The 25,105-nt window shown below is 30.7% G+C and overlaps 3 protein-coding genes and 1 long non-coding RNA gene across 10 annotated transcripts; 2 read left to right on the top strand and 2 right to left on the bottom strand.

Moving 5' to 3' along the window:
• The first annotated feature begins 3,356 nt into the window (after window positions 1-3,356).
• On the top strand, window positions 3,357-20,626 carry LOC122519925 (protein argonaute-2). 7 transcript variants are annotated; one of them, XM_043639733.1, is made up of 14 exons: window positions 3,357-3,741; window positions 4,074-4,459; window positions 11,333-11,451; window positions 14,793-14,930; window positions 15,020-15,312; window positions 15,385-15,691; window positions 15,799-16,021; window positions 16,093-16,240; window positions 16,379-16,642; window positions 17,102-17,420; window positions 17,494-17,845; window positions 18,132-18,465; window positions 18,649-18,848; window positions 18,956-20,626. In XM_043639733.1, the coding sequence occupies exons 3-14, from the start codon at window positions 11,340-11,342 to the stop codon at window positions 19,062-19,064; spliced, it is 2,799 nt and encodes a 932-aa protein (XP_043495668.1). In that variant the 5' UTR covers window positions 3,357-3,741; window positions 4,074-4,459; window positions 11,333-11,339; the 3' UTR covers window positions 19,065-20,626. The 7 variants fall into 7 exon arrangements, with proteins under 7 accessions (XP_043495668.1, XP_043495667.1, XP_043495670.1 ...); XM_043639732.1 differs by having other exon boundaries at window positions 3,357-3,757; XM_043639735.1 differs by having other exon boundaries at window positions 3,357-3,773; window positions 15,032-15,312.
• On the bottom strand, window positions 9,850-10,431 carry LOC122519929. Its single transcript, XM_043639744.1, has one exon. It carries the CDS (start codon window positions 10,159-10,161, stop codon window positions 9,970-9,972), a length of 192 nt encoding a protein of 63 aa, XP_043495679.1. The 5' UTR covers window positions 10,162-10,431; the 3' UTR covers window positions 9,850-9,969.
• On the bottom strand, window positions 10,533-12,548 carry LOC122519928. Its single transcript, XM_043639743.1, has 3 exons — window positions 12,312-12,548; window positions 11,054-11,166; window positions 10,533-10,959 (listed from the first exon to the last, which is right to left on the bottom strand). The coding sequence occupies exons 1-3, from the start codon at window positions 12,455-12,457 to the stop codon at window positions 10,757-10,759; spliced, it is 462 nt and encodes a 153-aa protein (XP_043495678.1). The 5' UTR covers window positions 12,458-12,548; the 3' UTR covers window positions 10,533-10,756.
• LOC122519930 lies at window positions 12,445-13,472 on the top strand. The gene is made up of 2 exons (XR_006304402.1): window positions 12,445-12,923; window positions 13,008-13,472. It is a non-coding gene; the product is annotated as an uncharacterized LOC122519930 (long non-coding RNA).
• Window positions 20,627-25,105: the final 4,479 nt, after the last annotated feature.

Genomic DNA, 25,105 nt, shown 5'->3' with positions numbered 1-25,105 from the left:
AAATATTAGTCAGCATATTAATCAATGATTACTTTGAATTCATTAGTATAACAAGTTCGCTTTTAACAAATAATCGATATATCTTTTTCTTTTAATTCGATTAATAAATTCAAGTCAATGTATAAAGAGATTATTATTTGGAGTAAATCATGGTTAAAGGAAAGAAAAAGAACGTATTATGGCGGACGCCATATGAGTGATGAAATTCTATGCATTAAGAAAATAAAATATTAAATATCTAAATAATGTCCGATATAAATATATATATACACACTTATATATATATATATACAGAAAATATAAAATTTGTAATGGGAGAAAAGATAGGAGCAAAAAGAATGAACGTTTGGCGGCCACGTAAGTTATTCGAAAGGTTGAGCGCGCATCGGATTGCGAGCGCGAGAAAACGTCGTCGGTCTTCGTCTATCGTGACGGTGTTTGTAAACAAGCGGCGCCCTAGTAACAAAAACGATAGAACAGGGGCACATATTTAGAGTACACCCCTGAGGGGTCCGCGCACGCGTAGTATCATTCGAATCGAACAAGTAGCGTGGTGGGGGATCCCCTACTCGCAAATGTTGATCGTCGAAGCGTTCGGCGAATTTCACTAAAAACTCTCGCGTCGAATTTACGTCGGAATTGTGCGCGTCTCTCGGTCGATCCTCGACGATCGCTAATCCAGTCGGATTTTTCCCGTGTTTCGTTCAATTCGAGTCGCGTTGTCGCGGCTGTTCGGTGTCATTCTATGTAACAGAGGGAAACGGATACCCCGCGATAATGGCATTGTTGTGATAGCGCCACTCTGTAGATAGCTAGATATATACATAGGTAGGTGTTAGTGAAAGAGACCTATAGAGATTGGTAGATGGTGTGGTAGTGAGAGAAGGAAGGCTGCCTGGCGGGAGAGACGAAGGAACCCGCGACCGAAGACGTGGGTTCGCTTTATCTCTGTTTCTCTCTCTCTCTTTTTCTCTCCTCTTTTCTCCCTCTCTTTCTCTCTTCCTAACAGCTCCGTCTACGTGCGTGCCGAGTAAGCGAGTTAACTCGAGAGTAAAAGAGAGAAAGGGACAGAGAGAAACGGCGTTCGGTCGGTCGCGCGCGCGCGCGCGCTCGAACGACACCGGACCACGTAGCAAGCGCGCTCGAGCGCCTTTTCCTACGCGCATACACGCGCATGCATATACACATATATATACGTCGCTTGCGTAGAATAGCAACCTTGACACTTGGTGATCGTTTTTGGCGGCCCCGTGCCGCTCTTCTCGACCGTCTCTCCCGTAATATTCCTCCCTTTCTCTCTCTCTCTCTCTTTCTTTCCTCTCTCTCTCTCTCTTTGCTGTTTCTCTCTGGCGAAGGCCTCGCAAGTGAAAGTTTCCATTCTTTCTCTCCTTTTTCTTTTCCTTTTCCAGTTCTCCTCCTGCCTCTATATAAATATATATATATATATATATATTTTATATATATACATTTCGCTCACTTACTCTTTCTTTTTTTGTTTCCTGTTCTGTAAGAAAAATAAATAAATAAAAAGACGCGCGAAAAGGATAATCCTGTATGCAACTTATATATATATATTGTATATACGTACAATAGTTACACGCGAGGAGACACAAGCAGGATAATAAAGTTTCTCAGTATATTTTATTGTTTAGTTTCGTGTTCATAATTGTAAACCGTATTATCGTTGGTGATCTTTCGCGAGGGAAAATTTTCTCACGCGTTCACCGGTCATCTTTGCATTTCTAATAGTCATCGGAGTAGTCGTTCTACGGACGTCGATGAAGGTTCTTAAACCTCGACAAGGTTTGTTCCGTTCGTGCCCCGGTCGATGGCCGTCGAAGAGGAGACGACAAGAAGCGTGAATCATCGTCGAGCGATTCGCAATAACGTCGACGGCCGCATGACCGACCCACTTCTTTACTCTTCCTCGGTTATCCCTAGAATACGTCGATGATTACGATAACGATAAAAATATGTTCATTTTGGTTTTTTGGTTTTAAATTAGTTTCTCTTTAACTTTAATCTTATCGTCTTCCTTTGGTTTGAATTTTTTTCCTTTTCGGGAGGCAATTAGAAATGGCGGGAGAACGAGGCACAATTCAATGTTTAAATAATACCGATTCGCGCGCCTTCAAAGTCAATGCCAAATTTTACCGAACTTTTTAAACGAACGGTTCCGAAGATGTACGAGTGAAAAGATAGAGAGAGAAAGAGGACGAGCGAGTGGTATTTTCATCCTTCTCTTTTCTTCGATTATTTCTCTCTTCTTCGCAACAGCGTATATATATATATATATATATATGTATATAAGTATATATGTATATATGTATATGTACCTACGCACAAATATACGGTATCTTTCCTATCGAATAGATATCGGCCAATCGCGATGACGAGAGATAACCGAGAGATCCCTGCAACTTTTTTTGCGAAGGAAATCAAATTGATATATTTGCTACGCATTTTTTTCTCTCTTTCGATTTATCCTTGGAAGAATTGTTTTCTTTTTACGACCAAACGATCAAGTTCAATAAGAAAATAGTGCGTGTTAGTGGTATGTAAACGTTTAACCTAAAATTTTGATTATTTATCGTGTTTTATCGACGCGACAAGATGCACCATGTGTTGTAATCTCTTCGTTTTCTTGATAAAATGATCTAAATTATTTTACAGTTTGCTTTCGATTCATAATAATAATCATAATCATCATCGCCACCGTCATTAACATCGTTAGAAAAATATCGGTCTGGATCTTGTCACACGTATATTTCCTCGGCACGAAAAAGAGATAAATGAAAACTTTATCAATCAATAAAAAAAAAAAACTCGGATAAGACAAAGGTGTGTGTTTTCGATCGAATGCTTTGCGTTCGAGTGGAAAAACGTTCGAGTCTTTCTATCACACACGGATCATCGAAAAGCAAACAAATCTCAATGATTCTCCTGATTAGCTATCCCTTTTAACTTATCGTATCGATTTAAAAAAAAAAAATTGATATCTCTCATTGACACAATCTCTATATAGAAGACAAACTTGATTCAAATTATATCTAAATATTGTTAAAAAAAAATTAAATCTCAAAAAACATGTCCTAATATAAACTCGAAGCAATGATGAAAGGATAATGCGTTAATATAAAATAAAATAACGAATTTTATTTTGATTTTCAGCTTGCAGTAAGACGATTGGCGGTGGCGGCGGTGGGGTCTCGGATAAGTGAAGGGGAGAAAAAAAAAAAGGAAAAAAGAAAATGTGCAATAAAGAAAGGAAATATATATGTCAAGATGGATCAAAGTGAGAAAGAAAACACGTAAAAAGATTCCGGAAGAAGAAGAAGAAAAAAAAAAAGAAAGAAAAGAGAAAGAAGAAGAAGAAGAAGAGAAAAGAAAAGAGCTTGCCTGGTTGGTTGCGCGCGCGCGCGCGCGCGCTCAAACCACCGTTCGTCGTTCATTCACGGTCAGAACTACTACGTATAAATACGTTGTGCGCGGTGTTCTACTAGTGATTATGGGTATAATAGTGTAGTTGTAGTAGTGTGGTATTGCTTCTGCTACTACTACTGATCGTCGTTTTCGTCGTCGTCGTTGTTGTTGTCGTCGTCGTCGTCGTCGTCTTCGTCGTCATCATTATCGTCGTTATCTGCGACGTAAACGTTGTCAACTTCGTCAACTTGTCGTTGTATTATACCTTCTCTTGTTGTCGAGTTCGCAGTAACACATCAGGATTTACCATCGTCACGTGTAATAACTAACTGACGTTCGTGTAACTAACAGTTAGTTAGAAAATAATTTCTTTATTTTTTTTTTTTCTTTTTTTCTTTTTTTTTTTTTCCTAATCTATTTCTTTAACCTCTTCCGCATCTATTTGCCTTGTCAACATTTTATTTCCCCGAGTGAATCATACGTCTTTACGGTCCTTCACGCGTGTGTGCAACAATGTAGTTTTTTTACTTCATCCGTTTTCTTTATTCCCTTTCCCCACCCACCTCCCCCTTACTTATCCCTCCCTAGCCCTCCTTCTTCTCTTTCTCTAGAAATATTTCTTTCTATCTTTTTCTTTTTCTCTTATTTAGTTTCAAATGTGACAAAATCGAAAAGAAAAATATGTAACTTGGCACGCGTGAAAGAGAGAAGATAGAAGAGACTCCTCTCCCCAATGCTAGGAGAAGAACAAGAAGAAGAAACAAGTAAAAATATAGACAGTATCTTCAAGAACCAAAAATAAATGTAAAAAAGAAAGAGAGAGAAAAAAAGAAAAACGTGAGCATAAAATAGATATAATAGTAGGCGCGAGCGAGGAAACACGCGCGCGTCTCTTCTACTTCATCGATAATGTATGTACGCGTTATTCTACTGTGAAAAAAGTTATCCATCAATCACGTCACGTTGTGTTGCATTAAAAAACGACACACAAGTCAAGAGACGTTTTACGGATTAACCAGAAGAAAATATATCAAAGGTGAGTTTTTACATGTTTCTATTATAGTTTTTAATCGTTTTCTCATTTTCTTCTTCATTTTAGAACTTAAATATATACATATGTTTGTATGTATGTATGTATGTATGTATTTATGTATGTCTGTATGTATGTATGTATGTATGTATATGTATTTCCTGATAATTATGTGTTATACTCGTACACTTTATATATAAACTTTTTATTTTACAAAACTCGTGACTCCGTTATTCTTGCGGTTATCGTTCCTATTTTATTTTCAAACGATAGCAAATAGGCACGTAAGTAAGTAAGTCGAGTTTTCCTCTCGAACACCTGTATGCGTGGTATTATATGATATATATATGTATGGGTATATGTTATATACTTCCTTCTTGCTCTTTTAAAGCATATCCGTTTCTTTCTTACTTTCGAGCGACTTCAAATGTAGGTTAAAATATTTCTAGTTGTATCAAGAGGAAAAGAAGAAGAAGAAGAAGAAGAAGAAAAAGAAGAAGAAGAAGTAGTAGGAGCTTATTTTTTATTTCAGATTCTTACGTAATGTGTAGATATTTTTCGATGTGTTGCTTTAAGGTCAAAGATTTATATGCATTATTTTTTCTTTTTTTATTTTTGTAAAATAAAAATCTTCCTAAAAGAGTTACTTTATCGAATTACAAAATTTTCACATTTGTTTACCAGGTATTTGTAATCTATTTCATTTTCATAACAGTTTATAATTAAATTTTAGATTTGAGAAGGATATATGTAACAAACAAAAAAGAATAAAATTATTAAAACGTATATAATTATAATTGTTTTACAGATTTATAAAATATCTTGTAGAAAAATTGAATATATGCGTTTATAACTTTTGTTTAATATTTTATATTCGACGAGAAATTATTGACTCTCAAGTTGGTCTTTTCTTCTTCTTTCTTTTATCATTTTTTTCCCCATTAAGAATTGTCGAAAATTGTTCGAGACACGCGAGAATGAAAAAAGAAAAATTAAGAACAAAAAAAAAAGAAAAGATACTCGAAACTCTTTCTCAAAGCTTGCAAATTTTTTTTTAAGGTAATTGAAGATTCTCAATATAAAAGTATATTTCTTTTCTCGAGGAATAAAACTGCTTAAAAAAATTGGACCTCTCTCCCTTTGTCAAGGATCGATTTTAACGTACATATACATAACACACACAATGGTATATACCAAAGGAAAAAAATAACACGCTTTTTTAAAACGCAACGCATCTTCCTTCGCGAAACTGAATGTGTATTTATACTGTATACATATATTACTTGTTTACATACTACAAACATATATACTTTTATGCATATAATGTTCGTTCATTGTGTTCACTTTGTCATGATTTTACGTCGTGTTCGTAAAGTTTAATATGTACGTGCGTGTGTCTTTTCACACACATATTTTTCTTTTTTACTATAAAGGTCCTTTCACATACGATCGATAAACGTGTTTCGAATAATTTAAAATTTTATATTACATATATAAGTATATTTTAACACTTTACCGACCGCTAGCGTTTCAACAGGATACGCAGATCCGACTGGCTGCTCAGCCACGTTTCGTATGCTCAAATAAAATTGTCTCCTTTCTGTTATTATAGGATAAAATTAGATTTAATAAAATCTTTTATTCTCATGATATTAATGCTAAATTATATTTATTTTATGTATTACAGTGGTTGTCTACTACATGGTTGTCTATACTACAAATAAGAATTAATATTTTTTAAAGCATAATATCGTTCAAAACAGTTTGCAAATGTGGGAAGTTATGAAGCGACGCAACTAACGCAACTAAGCAACATATCTCAATACTAAATAACAAATTACTGTTCATATAATGATACAAATTGTTTATCGCCATGGCAACTGATTAACATCGACTATCGGTCAGTAAGCGTTGTCAATAAAAAAAACGATTAATAGGCTATCGGTCGGTAAAGTGTCAATATGTATATGTTACCGTTAAAGCTGAAAATCCGCCATTGCTAGCAGTTCCTAGGTATTGTCAACAATGCAAAACGCCTTTAAACAAAGTCGGAAACAGAAGAATTCCTAAACATTGAACATAATACTTTAAATATAATGCAGGAATAAAATATTTTGTTTTAAATCCGTTTATCTTCCGATACGATAGGGAACAAAAGATGCAGATTTTTCGTGGACATTTCTACGAATATTTGTCTAAACATAATATAATCTTCTCCTACGATAAATAACAGTGGGTCCTACATAATAACACATTAACATTAACTAACAAGGGGACCTTACACTGGGACCCCCACAGATCTTAACGAGCTTTGGTATATTAGTAGTATACTTTTAGGGTGTTATCGTGGTAAAGGGTTTTTTCAAAATGCGCAGTCGTTATTGAGAAAAAAGGTTTTAAAGTTTTGACTTTTGTTGTATATATGTTTATATTATTTTAATTTCGACCGTGTATCAAGTGACGCGTTAGCGTCAGTAGTAGCGTTCTCGCTTCTCGCGCGGTTAGTCAGTGTTCGATCCTTCGTGGGGGAAGTTATTTTTATTAATTTTTTTTCTTTCTGTTTTCTAATTTTTTTTTCATATTTATTAATTTTTATATATATACAGGAAAGAGAAAATTATTTATTACAAAAAAATTAGAAATAATAAATTTTTTAACATCTTGCGCAAATAATAAAGGAAAATTGATTACTTGAATTTCAGTTAACATTTTATTTTTTAACAGGTATATAAAAATGGATAAATCTTCAATATACTAACAAATAACATTCGTGTATACTCTAATCATTAACAATTTCATGTATAATTTTTTTATTTCTATGAGTTTTAACATTTATTTTACATCTATTATTATTTAATACACGCAGGTTCCAGAGTGGTAGTTATTGTAAAAGCATTCAAAACAATAAATTTTTTCACATCTCGCGCAATTAATGAAAGATGACTTGTTACATAAACAACGACTTTTTAAAAGATCTGTTTGAAAACCAACCTGATGAACGTTTAAAAATATTTCTCTTTCATTTGGTTTTATTAAGGCATGAACTTAATATTATATCTACATGAAATTGTTAATGATTAGAATATATACGAATGTTATTTGTTAGTATATTGAAGATTTATCCATTTTTATATACCTGTTAAAAAATAAAATGTTAACTGAAATTCAAGTAATCAATTTTCCTTTATTATTTGCGCAAGATGTTAAAAAATTTATTATTTCTAATTTTTTTGTAATAAATAATTTTCTCTTTCCTGTATATATATAAAAATTAATAAATATGAAAAAAAAATTAGAAAACAGAAAGAAAAAAAATTAATAAAAATAACTTCCCCCACGAAGGATCGAACACTGACTAACCGCGCGAGAAGCGAGAACGCTACTACTGACGCTAACGCGTCACTTGATACACGGTCGAAATTAAAATAATATAAACATATATACAACAAAAGTCAAAACTTTAAAACCTTTTTTCTCAATAACGACTGCGCATTTTGAAAAAACCCTTTACCACGATAACACCCTAAAAGTATACTACTAATATACCAAAGCTCGTTAAGATCTGTGGGGATCCCAGTGTAAGGTCCCCTTGTAAGTTCAGTTTATAGAGGTACGCATAGTATAGCACCACGCACAGTCTCAACAACTCCCACCATGCTCGCTTTTGTGTGTGTATGTGTGTGGTGTGTGGGAGCGGGGTATTGGTTGTTTGTGGGGGGGGTTGCTTAAATAGTAATTTGATATTCTATTTACAATATGTATTATAATATATATTTACAACTTACGTCAAATTGATATAACTTAATCTACATTGTCGATTATCAACGTTTGTCAAAGATATTGAAGATAATTTTGAATGTATAAAAATCGATAGAAAAAATCTTTACGATTGTGCATGTGTATGCCCTATTTCACGTGTAACCATCTTTGTTAGTGTATGGTGCTCCGTTAGACATGACGATGCACTAAAAATATCGATCGTGATTTTTATTTAATTATAAGTAAAACCGCGATTGAATACGTCGCTTTTGTGAATGCACTTTTAAAGTAAAAATGTTTATTAGTCTAAAATATTATTAGACTGCTAATAAGTTAAAACATTCATCGAATATTATTCGAAATATTTCATGATCTCATCATCCCATAAAGAGGAAGTTTCCTATCGTTGTGTGTTGAACACGTGTCCTGTTCTTTTTTTCTACTTTGAATTATTTTTTTTGGGTGAGGCTTTTATTCCGCGCGTGTTTGCTGCTATTAATTTTTCATTCTTTTTTTCTCGTGTGTAAGTGTGTGTGTGTGTATTACCTTTATTTTTCCTTAAAAGAGAAGAATGAACATCAGGTGGCCAAATCTGTAAGTATAATTCTATTCGTACACACACATTATGATAATCACTCGGGTACAGTTACGAAGCTAAAAGTTTAAAAAAAATAAAGATAGGGAAAAAATATAACAACAAGAAATATTAAATTTGGATTATTCGATCGCGAAACTCACGAAACCATCTTTTTCGCGTCTTTATTTTATAATATTGAATTGTACAAAGGCAAAATAAAAATAATGTCAAATGCACGTGCTCTTAACTTCCACCACTCTTCGAAACGCTTCTGTTCTTCGCTCTTAGATGGCAGCACATATACACTTAATTATCCTAATATTAATAAGTAGCTTTTCTTTTCCTTTGTCTTGTCCATTACATTTATTAAAAAAGAATATGCTCTTATCATCCGTTTATTATTATTATTTCCCATTTAGGTATTTCTTTTTTTTTCTTTTCTGCTTACTTTTTCAAATCAAAATGATAATCTTTTATTATAGTTTAAAAAAAAGAAAAAAAAAAAAGTAAAATTCTTATGTATATTACTGTTTCAAATGTTAAGAGTTATTCAATAGAATAATAAAGATGTATCGAAACGAATACGAGATATTTGAGCATGCGTGAAATAAAATTAAATTGAGATCTATAGTAGCATTATAACACAACAGCAGATATATTTGATCAAGGAAATAAAGGGAAAGTTATTGTTGTTTTATTCTATTTTAATTGAAAAATCAATTATATTCTTTGATGTATACATACTATAGGAAACTGTAATTTTTTAATATTCTATTTTATACCATTTTTAATTGAGAAAATTAGTTCTTTTTATGATATTAATGATAGCATTAAGGCACATCTAATGTTTCATATTTTTTAGAATGTTGTATTATATTAGAACATTATTGGATTATTGATCCTTATGGGGTACAGAATATTATAAAATATTTTCAGTTTATAAAGTAGAAAAAGGAATAAATAAGATGAAATCTTAGTACTTCTAACAAAAATAATTCCCATCTTTGGATGGAAAACAAAACAATAAAAGAGTATGAAAAACTTTTCAATCTTTATAAATATATAGATACAAAGATTTTATTGCCACATTTGTTTGATGCTGTGTTACATATTTGTTTATTTATATTACATATTTTTTAAAGCATGAATAAGAATATAATATTAGATTAGGATGAAATTTTTAATCGACTGGGTGTAATGTAATAAATCTTGAAAGTATAAATGCAATTATAAAAGTGCCTGCTACGAAACAAGCAACAAAAGTATACCATGTTTCTTCGTCAAATAGATCAGTAAAAGCTGGTATTTTATTGTAAAGGGTATCGATTACTTTCATATTATAATTTTTGCTAGTCGAAACATGGCTCGCCATGGTGAAAAGATTTTTTTTGTAGAATACTTTATACAATGCGAAATAGATAGATGTGTTGTAGTTTTAATTGAATATATTTTTAATATAATTAAAGTAAAAAATTTAAATGTAACTTTTATTTTATATACGAGATATTATATACCAAGATGTTAAGAAATAGACAAGCTTTAATTTTTAATAAGTGTTTCTACAAAATTTCTAATATTGCAAGTAATTGTCTTTACGGTGAAGTTATTTAATCGTTTATATATATAAATATATATATCCAGCTTTATATATTTAATATTAAATAATATATTAAGAATTAAAAATGAAAAATTCTTTGCAGTAAATACACGATTACTATTTCTCTTATGAATTGACAATGTAGGTTGTTTGAATTATTTTTGATTTTATTAAAGCAAAGAAAAATAGGATAAAACTTGATCGATGTCTTAATGAAGTGATAATATTTGTTCTTCGCTTGCTTTCTCTTCTATTTATTTTATTTTCTAATTAAACATTTCCTTTCATAAAATATTCAATAAAGTTTGAATATAATCAAATGATTTACAAGACTTTTGTCAATATTCTCTGGCTTAATCCAATTTTAATTTTAATAAAATACACCTCTTCTTTTAGAAAATGGTTTTATTTTCTTCCATTTCTTCTTTCTCTGTTTCTTTTTCTCCTCAAGCAATATTTCTTTAGGAGTCTTTTCTGGAGGTGGAACTAAAGAACTGATATGCTTGTTGCAATATTGTAAAATATTCAAAGCATTCAAATTTCCACACTTGAATATTACTTTGTTTCCTGATGCTGAAAAATATAGGCAAATTTATAAATAACGTTGATTATTTGTATTGAAAAGAAGAAATTATGTTTTCATATAATTTTTTTGTCTAATACTCACTAAGATCAAATGTAACGATAGGCTCAGATTGATCGCAGACAATTTTGGTTTTTAATACGTAGAGAGGATTTGTTTTTTGAACTGTCGGGCTTGATATATAAGAAAGAAACTTTCTATGGAAAAAGAAAAATTATTTTAGCAGTTTATTACATTTCATTTTAGAGTTTTTACTAATTGTAATTATTAAAATTGATCACACAAAATATATGAAGGAAATTGAAACTAATATGATAATAAGATATAAAATACACGTAAATATAACGAAATATTATGTTATAGGAGAACCATGGCTCAAATGGAGCAGCAACTACCCATACCTGTGCCGGATTTAAGTACTCTTCGCATAACAACGGCAGTTTCTATGCTTGGTAAAGCGTATGGATGTGGACAATGTAGTGGTAAGTTAAAAGATTTATCAAAATATTAAACAATATTAATTTATAAATATTAAATAAGTATAGTGTTTTCAAGAAATATATAATATTATTATTTAACGTTATAAAATTTTAAAATAATGGCAAATGCAAATGAATAACCGTTATCTACTAAAATAAAAATTTAAAACTATCCATTTACAAGATTACTTAAATAGTAGTGGAAATTCTAAAAGTATAGATGACATACGTACTTTCATTAAATGAACTTTTATAACAGATTGAAAAATTAAGTGTTTCACTTTACACACATATGTTTTTTTCTACTCTTTACACATATATAAGAACATTTATAATTATATCTTTAGAATTTTACTATTTTACTTTCTTTTATCACGAACAAGTAAACACTCGAACGATATTGATATGCTACTAAAAATAACGGAGTAGAGTATGCTGTCTGCTCCGAAATTACAATGCGCATGCGTGCATTATCGACGTCATTGCAATCGTCTGACATGGGAAGCGTCGACTTATTTATCGTGTACACGGCTACAGCGGATTTACGGACAGCATACATATATACATACGTATATATACATATGCACGTTTATATAAAGAGTTAATACATCAAATACATCAAAATCTAAATGAAACTAATCTCTAACTCATATCATTCATAATAAACTATTATATGGGCTCGTGTTTAAAACATCGATAAATTTTCGATATATCGACTTGTGAAACTTATCGATATTTGGTTTTTCTTTTATTTTCTTGAAAATTTTCATCGATAACAATGTATGTACAAAAATGCAAAATAATTTAATCCGGTTTTTTTTTAAATGGTCTTAAAAAAGAAAAAAATAACAAGATTTACTAACCTCGTTTCCTTAACTTTTTTGTGAAAGGGATCAAACTGTACAACGATCTTATCAACTAATTTGAAATTAAGTGTTCTCATTTCTTTAGCAATAGAACTTATTAAACCGCGAGAGCGGGTAAGCGCTCCGCTATAAGGAATCGACATTTTACAGACAATGTAATACGATATTACATACACGACGAACAAAACGTATCACACCATTTTATCATTAATAACTTGCACGGTTAGGTTCTTCGAATATCTTCTGAAATAAAAATTACCATATCAATGTTACCAATATGTAGGATACAATCGATCAAGTATAGGGAATATTTTTTTTATGAAGTTTTCTATTTCGCCATCAGGTGGAGTTAGTAGTAATTCAGCCATTTAAAGTGTGTGGGAAGCAAGTGTAAGCGTAGTCTAATATGCGCCATAATAAAGGAAAAAAAAGAAAAAATCGACATTACACAACATATATATGTAGTGTACTTACGTTGTAACGTGCTTAGCCAAGAAGAAAACAAGGAAGGAATACGAATTTGAATTGAAAAAATTCCTGTTTGATAATTTTATATCCATCTGCGTACTTTTATTCATTAGCAGAAATCTAATGATCGGTAAAATATTGGTATGGACATTTTAATTAATTTTTTTCTTTTCTTTTATTTTTAAATTGAAGAATAACTGTGAAACATATTTTTCCCATTATCAGTTTTGAATTAAAACTATGCTGCCAAGAAACTATTTTTTGGATTTCAAGAATATCCTAGTCAGAGGTTTGGATTTGTTGTGTGCCTTTTTCTTAGGAAAAATAATCTTCATACTATAGTATATTCACTGTAAATATAAAAATTCTTTGACTATGTCATAAAAATAATTAAAAGCTAGATAAAATGGAGCAAGCTAACATCTCTTGCTCTTTTACTACCCTTACAGGTTTCTTTTATTATCAACTATATACAGAGCAAGTATTACATACATGCTTCAACGCATATGTGAATTACAAATACAACAGGAACTTCAAATTTCGAATTGGATTTAATCAGATGTTTTATATTTAATGACCTAATACTTGCACATTTAAGGTGTGAATTAATAATGCCGCAAGGGGGAAAAGTATGTTTTCATAATACGTTGTATTGTGATTTTTATTAAATTATTATATTCGTGTGTTTAATAACTTTTAAAATATTCGTGTAGTATTACGTGATAACCTTTAAATTGTCTTAAACTGTAGTACCATGTTGATAAGTAGATATTACTAAAAGTGTGTATATTTATTGGTTATTATTGCGTTCATCGACGTTAATTATTTAAATATAAAATTTATAAAGTTAATTAATTACGTAAAATATAAAATATTATGTACATATAAGGTAGCTAAGATGAAATAATAAATTTTTATAATGACCAAATAGAATATTTCGAATTAATGTATTCATTTTATTCACCTGGTCGCAAATTTAAAATAAGAGCGCGGATTGGCCGAGCATAGCCACCAATTAGTTGTATTAAAACAGTTGGCACTAAAGAGTTGGCAACCGTGAATTGAAGGTAGTCTTTCATACTATGTGGTCGAGGGGAAATGGAGTTGTTCGGCCAGTGGGTTTTATGTTGAATTTTTTACTTATTTATTAGTGATTAACTGGTATTTTTAATCAACGGCTGTAACTATGTACCCCGTAGGACAGCGTAAGTATATTATTGCTATAGGCTTACTTTAATATGCTCGAAAAAGCTATTAAATAGATCTACTCCATTTGCTAGGTCGATATTAGAATATCGCTCAAGTGGTTTCTTATTCTTTATTCCATGTTAATAACAAAAAAAAAACAAAAAATAAAAAGTCAAAAATGTTTGTGATTAGTGGCACGTTGATCTATATTACTAAAATTTGATTAGCAATGGATCCACGTATATAAATTGAATGTCAAATTACAATAATGGTCTTTCTCTAATAAACCTAGTTCAACAGGCACGACGTGTCGTATATTGCATTTGATTCATCATATCACATATCTATAGTAGATAATATGCTTCTAATGAAAATGGTATACTACCTGTAAAATTTTCTTCTATTTATAAATTTATTGTTTAATATTATCTTATAACGATTGCTTATTTTATATTTTGTATTATTATATTCTTTTCTACAAAAGAAATCAATTCTTTCCATAGGAATATTTTCATTATTACATTTAATTTATAAGGTATTTATGTTACTTTGATCATAGTATTATATGATTGTTTTTTGTTATCATTGTCTCATGTAGCTATTGTGTCATCTATCGTTTGTATTTTACTTGTTAAAAATTATTGAATAATATTTGTGTTTAAACATTTTACATTAACAGAGGAAATAATTGTTTGCAATTTGCCATTAAATAGGTGTATTTTGTATTTTTTTTTGGTTCTGTATTTACGTGTAATTTATTAATTTGTGAACTATATTTGATAAATTAGTGGTGTTTTCATGTGCATTTTTAAAAATTTCTAGCCCCCCCACCTGGACCAACAACCAGCACTTCCGTTGGAACAGCCGGAGCAACTGGGAGCAATGTCGTTACTCCAAGTTCTCTGGGGCTGGTCCCCACACAACAAACACATACTCCACCTCAACCTCCAGATCTGCCAAGTGAGATGACTTGTTTTTCATAAATAATAGGAATATATCTCTAATGTACACTTGTGTAAGAAACGTATAAAATATTCATAAAATAAAAGTTAATTTTACAGTGTTTTCATGCCCACGAAGGCCCAACATAGGACGCGAAGGTAGACCGATTGGATTAAGAGCAAATCATTTTCAAATTACAATGCCACGAGGTTATGTGCACCATTATGAAATCAATATACAACCTGATAAATGCCCTCGCAAAGTTAATAGAGAAATCATAGAAACAATGGTTCATGCATATAGTAAAATTTTTGGAACTCTTAAGCCTGTGTTTGATGGACGAAATAACTTGTATACAAGAGATCCTTTACCTATCGGAACTGATAAAATAGACTTAGAGGTAATTTTTCATTTATTGACTTTTTTAATGCTGTCCTTGTCAAATATATAATACAATATTTTGCAAATATAGGTAACACTGCCTGGTGAGGGTAAAGATCGAGTTTTCAGAGTTGTGATAAAATGGGTAGCTCAAGTTTCATTATTTGCCTTAGAAGAAGCACTTGAAGGGCGTACAAGACAAATTCCATATGACGCTATACTTGCATTAGATGTTGTGATGAGGCATTTACCATCGATGACTTACACACCGGTTGGAAGATCATTTTTTAGTAGTCCAGATGGATATTATCATCCATTAGGTGGAGGCAGAGAAGTATGGTTTGGTTTTCATCAATCTGTTAGGCCATCACAATGGAAAATGATGTTAAACATTGATGGTATGTTATTTATGATTTTAGTATTAGAATTCTTCAATATTAAAAGTAGAAGTAAAAGAATTTAATAACTTTTGATATATTTTATATATTCTGTAATTGCATTTCAGTTTCTGCAACTGCATTTTATAAAGCACAACCAGTAATAGAATTTATGTGTGAAGTATTAGACATTAGAGATGTAAACGAACAGAGAAAACCATTGACAGATTCACAACGAGTTAAATTTACCAAAGAAATTAAAGGGCTCAAAATAGAAATAACTCATTGTGGGACTATGAGACGAAAATATAGAGTATGTAATGTTACACGTAAACCAGCACAAATGCAATCGTAAGTAATCGAAGATTAGTATTATTATATGTTATTCTATAAAAACTTATATATTAAATTATGTATCTAAGATTTCCATTACAATTGGAAAATGGGCAAACAGTTGAGTGTACTGTTGCAAAATATTTTTTGGACAAATACAAGATGAAATTGCGTTATTCGCATCTTCCTTGTTTGCAAGTAGGACAAGAACATAAACATACTTACTTACCACTTGAGGTTAGTTAATTACATGAAATTTTAAAGAATAAGGATATGGAAATACAACAATAAGATTAAAAATTAAGGCAATCGAAATATAATAAGAGATATAAATATATAAGAACGCTAGAGCTAAATATTAATTTATTGTGTTAGGTATGTAATATTGTAGCTGGACAACGTTGTATAAAAAAATTAACTGACATGCAAACATCTACTATGATAAAAGCAACGGCACGTTCAGCGCCGGATCGTGAAAGAGAAATTAATAATTTAGTTAGGCGGGCTGACTTCAACAATGATTCTTATGTTCAAGAGTTTGGGTTGAGTATATCAAACAACATGATGGAAGTTCGAGGACGTGTACTACCTCCACCCAAGCTACAGTACGGAGGGCGCGTAAGTTCCATCAGTGGACAGGTGAGAAACGTGAGAAACATAAATTTTAATTAGTTAAGTCTAGAAAAATCACATATTTATAAAGACTGTTTTATATTTCCGAAAATTTCATTTTAATGAAAGTAAGATTTATATCGTACAGTTACCAATTAGTCAGTGCGGTTTTTTTAATAAGGGGAACTCTCGGGGTTCTTCCTAATCATGATAAGATTCGATATATGTGTTAGTGCCACTTTTTAGATAATCATAGTAAAATATATCTCTTGTATTTTTTAAGATGTAGAAATAATTAAAATTGGAAACTATAATATCCTTATACGTTAATTTGTATTAATAATCGTTTCGAGTTGCTAGTTCCCTCCCAATGAAAAAGATTGACATTAAAACTGGTGCTATTATCCTCTTAGTATTTTTGTATATTTACTCTAAACACAAGCACAATTTAATCTCTTACAATAATTATTGTTTTTACTATTAAAGACGAAGCAACAAGCAATGCCCAATCAAGGTGTTTGGGATATGCGAGGCAAACAATTCTTCACAGGAGTTGAAATAAGAGTTTGGGCAATAGCTTGCTTTGCTCCACAAAGAACAGTACGAGAAGATGCATTACGTACATTTACAACACAATTGCAAAAAATCAGTAACGATGCTGGTATGCCTATTGTTGGACAACCATGTTTCTGCAAATACGCTACTGGGCCAGATCAAGTAGAACCTATGTTTCGATATTTAAAAGCAACTTTCAAAGCATTACAACTAGTGTGTGTGGTACTACCTGGGAAAACTCCTGTGTATGGTAATTATGATAATGATTAAATAAATATATTCATCGAAGATATACTTTTCCTTTATAAAAAATTTGTTTGTAGCTGAAGTAAAACGAGTTGGAGATACTTTACTAGGAATGGCAACTCAATGTGTACAGGCAAAAAATGTTAATAAGACTTCTCCTCAAACCTTGTCTAATTTATGTCTGAAGATTAATGTAAAATTAGGTGGTATCAATAGCATTCTAGTACCAAGTATAAGACCAAAAGTTTTTAATGAGCCTGTTATATTTCTTGGAGCGGATGTAACTCATCCTCCTGCTGGAGATAATAAAAAACCCAGTATAGCTGCTGTCGTAGGAAGTATGGATGCTCATCCGTCTAGATATGCAGCTACAGTTAGAGTACAACAACATCGGCAAGAAATCATACAAGAACTCAGTTCAATGGTCAGGTAAGTTATATGGTATAGTGCTTTCAATACTATATTATAAAAATTTTATTGAAATTAGAGTTATGAAAATTTAAAAACGATTATGAAATTGTTCATTGTTTATAATTAACCTCTTTCTTTAAATTTAACATTCTCCATTCATATAAAGCTTTTACAAAATTATCAAAAATAGAATTAGCCATCCTTACCATTTTAATGGTATGTCAACATTATAAACAATGAACAATTTTACATTCGTTAATATATTTTCATAATACATTACTAACATAAGATTACTTTCTTTTAGGGAACTATTGGTAATGTTTTATAAGAGTACAGGGGGATACAAACCACATAGAATAATTCTCTATCGCGACGGAGTATCGGAAGGACAATTTCTACACGTTTTACAACATGAATTAACTGCCATTCGCGAAGCTTGCATTAAACTCGAAGCTGATTATAGGCCTGGCATTACTTTCATCGTAGTACAAAAAAGACATCACACTCGTTTGTTCTGTGCAGATAAAAAAGAACAGAGTGGAAAAAGTGGTAATATTCCAGCTGGTACAACGGTTGACGTTTGTATAACTCACCCAACAGAATTTGATTTTTATCTCTGCAGTCATCAAGGTATTCAGGTGAGTTAATATTACGTGATGTATGTCGTTACTTATAAAATTTACAGTGTGTTATATAATATCGTGTAAGGTTTTATAGTATATTCTGCGTTTAAGAGCATGTTGAAGTTTCGTATGGTCAGAAGTGGGATTTATGAATTTTAGCGATCCTTATAATTATATAATAATTATATTTGATTTCAGGGAACATCTAGGCCGTCTCATTATCATGTTCTGTGGGATGACAATCACTTTGAAAGTGATGAATTACAGTGTCTTACGTATCAATTATGTCATACGTATGTAAGATGTACTAGATCTGTTAGTATACCGGCACCTGCTTATTATGCCCATCTTGTGGCATTTAGAGCAAGATATCATTTAGTAGAAAAAGAACATGATAGGTATATATATAAATTTATATTAAATAATTATTATATTATAATAGTAAATAAGAGTATAAGTTATATATATATATAAATAATTAATGTTTTATAATATGTATTTATAGTGGGGAAGGATCTCATCAATCAGGGTGTAGTGAAGATAGGACACCAGGTGCAATGGCACGAGCAATTACGGTTCACGCGGACACAAAGAGGGTTATGTATTTTGCATAATTGTCTTTTTTTAAAACATCATAGATAAAAACACCATAGATAAAAACACCATAGAAAAAAACAACGCCATATGTTGTTTTTTAAACATAGCATTTGAGGGCTTCAAAATTGGTAATTATCATATCTGGTAATGATCATATAGATAATCATAACAGGTTACTGAAAAATCTTGAATGATCTTCTTGAGTGGTCAATTTTTTTTTACTTTTATAATTATAATAAGCCTATTCGGCGAGAGCGAACATACCGTAATAACCAACACATAGTATAAAAGTGAAAGATCTGTATTATGAGTTTTCACTTAGGGTTTCATGAAAATAGTTTAGAAAATAAGTTTTAAAAGATGCGTATCAAGTACGAACAGATATTCGTATTAAAAGATGCGTATCAAGTACGAACAGATATTCGTATTAAAAGATGCGGATCAAGTACGAGCAGATATTCGTATTAAAAGATGCGTATCAAGTACGAACAGATATTCGTATTAAAAGATGCGGATCAAGTACGAGCAGATATTCATATTAAAATGCAGCGATTTGCAGCTTAACCAATTGGTTGTTGCACGACGAAGTTTCGATACGATTTAAAAAAAGGATTACATTTAAATAAACGATTTGACTAATAATAGGTATTACGTCCATGAACTGTCTTACGTTTGTACATTATAAGCTTAACTCCATGGAATTAACATTTTCGATTATAATTATATAGATCGCTTAAAGCGATGTTGTTAAGACGTTTAAATATCATTTGTAGTGAAGTCGAAATATCAATAATTGTGGAAATACAACTAGATTCCAATTAATGAAATTTCTGATATAACTAACATATGAGTATAATTATGTTAAGCATTAGTGAGTTACAGCGAGTACAAGTATAAAGAAGAAGAAGAGAAGATTGAAACTCGATTAAAGATTACACGTAATTTAATTGGACTTTATTAGGAAATTATAAGGCAATGATAAAGTACGAATGACTCAAGTACATTAGAAAAGATGTAAGGTATCGTAAAAATAATCATAATTAAAAAAAGAATCAAATAGAATAAAAATGGGAGAAAAGAATTGTATAAAAATTGTATAGAGAATAAGAGTCCAGGCAGCGTCAGAAAGAGCAGCTTTAGAGTGTGAACCTCTGGGACCTACTAAAAAATCTTTAATGTATAAAAATATAAAAAAAAATTGGCCACCTCAAGTTATGAAGTTTGAATAGATAATTGATGAATGATTTGGAAGTCAGTTTAAGTGCCACGGGTTTTGGCAAAAATCCGATCGAAAATGCGATAGCACTTGTTTCATTCCGTGTCAACAAATTCCAAGCAGCGTGATTATTGCACTACTTATATTATAAGAATATAATCTAAACGTTATATTATACATTATACTTAAACTGTTATTTTCTGCTACAGCAGTTTAGTGTATTGGTAACTTTAGACACTGAACAGAAGAGCGCTATCGCGCCGCTTGGTGGCACTTAAACGATTATGCGTAGACATTGTGTAAATATTAATTGCTAGTTAATAGCAAAGTAAGTTAGAGTGATTTACTAGAATAAGATTGAAAGAGAGAGAGAAAGAGAGAGGAGAGAGAGAGGAGAGGAGTGATAACTGATACTTACGAGGAAACAATTTGTTAAGTAATCCTTATAATGTCATAAATCACATTGTGCCACATCTAACTAATAACAAATTGCCATTTTTATATATGGCATAATTTTGATTTAAAGTCTAAATCTAATGTCACCGTTTGCAATAATTATGAAAACTAATTGGGAGTTAAAATCACACAGCATATTAAATACATTGTTAAAGAGACGTTTATCTATATGTGCGATATAGGTAATATGTGATAATTTGTTTTCAATATTTAAGCAATTTCATCTTTGAAAATGTATAAATGCACCAGTTCTATGTATTTCATTTTATAGTTATCACTTTTAATATTTCTTTTATTTTTCTTTTTTTTTTTTATTGTCTTTATTTTTATTTTTTATCTTTATGTGGCACATAATCTGTTTCTAATTAAATACACACATTTACTGACGCTGTCTGAATTAAGATAGCATGCAAAAGTTAGTATCGATGATATTAACCTTTTGTGACGCACTTTCGCACGAAATGTGTAGTATATATGGTGAGTTATTCGTAGCTCAGTCACTGCGACTAATTGTTGCACATCGTTATTTATCATTCTCTACAAAGAACGTATATATTGCGTTTTACGTGATAGAGATTTAATGAAGCGTAACATGAAACGTACCATGAAGCAAATAAAATTTTGTACAATATTGAAAATATTATGTTCATGTGCGATTCATTATTCGATTAGTAGCGAACGTTAGTAACGTAACACAAACTATCAAAATAAGTATAATAAGTGATTGCACTTGAGCTACTACTAGTTATATAATAATTGTAGTCATGATAAGATATGTTTGAACCCTCATTGTATGTAAATTTTAAGATCTGGAAAAGTTTATCATATTGAGTCATCTAAATAAGATTTCTTTTCCAAAATGACATAAACTCAAATAATCAGTTATTATACTTTATCAATGAGTGATAGCAGGAAAATATAGAAACGACTAGAAAATTTGGGGCTTTGTTGATAATACCAGGTATGGTAGAATTCAAGATTTATTGTTTTTTGGTCTCTATTCGGGTAAGCTATAAGTGAAGCACAATAATTGAATAGAAGGGCGTTATAAGAGATGGAATACCATATATTGGGAAATATTATCTAACTATGAGATAGGATAATGTGATTAATAATGTGACCAATTTACCCACTATGTTTAAATATTTTCCGGTCGTATTTTTGCTAGTTATTCCATACAGATTGTTTAGATAAACTGAGATCTTTTATTCTATTTTCGGCATATCTGTTTGTTTCTAATACCATTTTTTCAAGCAATGAATTTGTAAATAATTTGGAAAAATCTATAGGTTTCATAAAACAAAGAGAAATATTAGTTTCTATAACCCTAGAACCCGTGGAAAAATTTACTGTGGTTAATCTTCGTGCATGATATCTTTTCAAACAGTAAATTGATTAGCAATAATATTTTTATTTTCATTGTAAGATTTGAGGAGACCGATTGCTCTGTATTTTCTGTGTTGTAAGGGTTTATAGGATAATATGCCTTCATAGTAGATAGGTGTAGGCCTTATAGTAGTTGTGTGTTGTGTGTGCGCGTGTGTGGGTCATATCACCAAGAAAGAAAACATAATGGGGAAAGAAAACATAATGGGGAAAGAAAGACTCAAGTTCTGAGAACTAAAACACAGAAAGGATAATCATTGCGTCGTGTAATATCTATACTTAGAATAATTTAGAATTAAATAGTAGAGCTTAGATTATATATTTGTGTTTTAGAAGCCTCTTCCTTACAATTATCAGGAGTGGGATAAAAAAAAGCCTTGCATCATTTTTTCTACAGTAGGTGTAGAAAGTATTTGTACATTAATCAATTTTACATAAGGTTTTGTGAAATTATTGTTTATTAACTAAATGTTTGTAACAAGGAATAATAGTCAACGGCCTAGATACGTTGGAATACTAGTTTTTGTTAGATCACTAAAGACAAGCAATGATAGGCATCGTTAGCACGTGGATAGATAATCCATTTGAAAAAAAAAGCAGAAAAGAAATATGAACAATATGTCCATAATTCTTTGTTTATAAAAAATTAGTTAATAAACGACAATTTCATAAAGCTATGTTTAAAATTGATTGGTGTACGGGTACTTTCTATTCCTACTGTATTTATTATCGCTCACGTGTGTTAATTGCCTTACTTATAAAGAAAAAAATAAAGATCTATCGCTCGCATTAAGGTATACTAGTTGACGGGTTAATTAAGAGTAAACATACGGCCGGAAAGAATTAATACGTCTATACAATGATTATGTTATGAAAAGATTTTTTATTTTCAAGAGGTATTTTTTTCTCAGTTGCGCTTATATATTTATACAAGATTTTAGTTAATTATCAATCAGTATTATTAACTGGGGTTTTTAAAACAAAAACAAAATAAAAAAAAGTAGTAAAACAAGTAAAAGAAACAAAAAATAATCGAAAGAAAAAAGAATAATGAAGTGCCATCGAAGGCCTTGTACTCTTGCAACATTATAACTTTTTTCAAAATCTATCAATATCAAATGAACAAATAATTGGTAAACAATGGGCGTACAAGGAAGCGTTTTTAAATATTTTTAAAAAAGTCGATTATGTAAAGTGGTGGATTAAGAGAATACTTTGATTCTTATTAATTTTTGATTGAGAGAATGATGAGGAGAAATTTTTAGAGAAACATAGTGATGTCTGTTAGAAACTTAATGATGTCTATCAGGATCTATAAGTGCGAATTTCATAATTCTTTATTAATCATTTTTGTGCCCCGTGCACACATTTTTGTGAAGACTAGATCCAAAAATGTCAAGAGTCACTATAGCGTTCATTCAAAAGCGGTCTGTTAGAAGAAAATAAGCAGAACGTTTAGTTACTTTTGACTTTACAATTTGGGCTGGGCACTTTCAAGCATTGAATGTGTTGTTGCATTGTCTTGTACTACAACGTATATTATTTGCTAAATATTTTAATACAAATCAAATTTTTTTAATTAATCATCATTAAGATGAACGTTCTTATGAAGGCTCTAGAGGTACATACTAATAAGGAAGAGAGAAATTATTCCCATTACTTATCGCCTTATCTAAGCATCTGCTGCAATGTTTATTAGATGTATATGTATGGCTCCCAATGCCAGCAGCGTTTGAGTCAGAAACAAAAGTTATATTCATTAGTGATGCTGAGATTAAATAATGTAATGAATTCTACAGGATGTGATAAGAAAGTCCCAATTCCATATTATAATGAACGATCAAGATGTTAAAAAATGATTAAAATTAAAGTAAGTTTAAGACTTGGGGATGACATATGTTGTAAAAGTAACACCTTATAATAAGTCTTCTCAGTTAAATAATAATTTATAATGAGTTTTAATTTTTAGTACGTATTTCATTAAATGTAATTAAAATAATTTTTTCTTTTGCCTTTTGTTATAATGTGTTACTTTAAGGATGCATAAGATTTAAAGATCAGAATTTGAGCGAATTAAAGATTTGAGTGATCTCAAAAATAGAAAGAATGTTGCGGTTGAAGTGTAATTCGTTTCACGTCTGCTATCTTCTTGGCTTCCTTGGTGACATAAAAATGTTGAAGCACGCTTAAAAATGCAGAACCATAGATTAAAGAAACGCTTAAATATAAAAAGCATATGATAATTTAGTATTAACGAATTATGAGCTATTTATATCTTAATGGAATTTAAATCTTAATGGAAGAAGAAACTTTATCTTCTTAGGGGCTGATGAAGTTGATATTGAAGTAAACTACCATAATAGTCTTATGCAGCTAATGAGGCGATATATGAAAAAAATTGATTCTATTCTTTTTATTAAATCTTTACCAGATTCATATCACAAATTAATCCACAACCCTGTGATTGGTATTTGCACACGTTGCCGTTTAGTGTGTATCAAAATAAATTCATCTGGCTCAGCTGTGATGCAGATACATTATAAATATTTTCTTTATTTCTCTCCTAAGAAATGAAAAGTGTGAGTAGTTTATCTGGATAATATTCGAACTTATTATTTATGTTATTAAGTGCTCAAAGTGATGTTAGTTCGTAGCTTTCTGCTATGAGTCATAAAGTCAAGTAATACTTCCTGAAAGAAACACACATAATTAATAATCTCTCAATTAGTTTAAATATTAAATAAAATTTATAAAATAAATTTGGTGTTGTTCAGGAAAAATTCACTTTTGATTTGATAATAAACTAATAGAAAATGGTGAGAAAAAGAGAATTCCATTTGATGAACAAACGATAATAATTAATAATTATTATGATTAATAATTATAAATAATTAATGTAAAATCACATTAAAATATTAAAATCAATAATATTCTTAGCAGATATCGGAACCCTACGTCTTGTACGAAGGAAATATTTATAATAATTCTGCTTCAGTTGGA

The sequence above is a fragment of the Polistes fuscatus genome, unplaced genomic scaffold (genome assembly GCF_010416935.1).
Source record: "Polistes fuscatus isolate 324 unplaced genomic scaffold, CU_Pfus_HIC Scaffold3, whole genome shotgun sequence".
Classification (NCBI taxonomy): Eukaryota; Metazoa; Arthropoda; class Insecta; order Hymenoptera; family Vespidae; genus Polistes; species Polistes fuscatus.
The sequence above is the reverse complement of the archived record's forward strand: the minus strand, read 5'-3'. Positions and strand labels throughout refer to the sequence as shown.

Bases quoted from the DNA above. Each gene is read 5' to 3' on its own strand.
- LOC122519929 (XM_043639744.1), bottom strand. From the start codon at position 10,161: ATGGCGAGCCATGTTTCGACTAGCAAAAATTATAATATGAAAGTAATC.
- LOC122519925 (XM_043639733.1), top strand. From the start codon at position 11,340: ATGGCTCAAATGGAGCAGCAACTACCCATACCTGTGCCGGATTTAAGT. The intron at 11,452-14,792 runs GTAAGTTAAAAG...AAAAATTTCTAG, and splicing joins TGGATGTGGACAATGTAGTG to CCCCCCCACCTGGACCAACA. The intron at 16,643-17,101 runs GTGAGAAACGTG...TTACTATTAAAG, and splicing joins TAAGTTCCATCAGTGGACAG to ACGAAGCAACAAGCAATGCC.
- LOC122519928 (XM_043639743.1), bottom strand. From the start codon at position 12,457: ATGTCGATTCCTTATAGCGGAGCGCTTACCCGCTCTCGCGGTTTAATA. The intron at 11,167-12,311 runs GTTAGTAAATCT...CTTTTTCCATAG, and splicing joins AAAAAAGTTAAGGAAACGAG to AAAGTTTCTTTCTTATATAT. The intron at 10,960-11,053 runs GTGAGTATTAGA...TATATTTTTCAG, and splicing joins TATCGTTACATTTGATCTTA to CATCAGGAAACAAAGTAATA.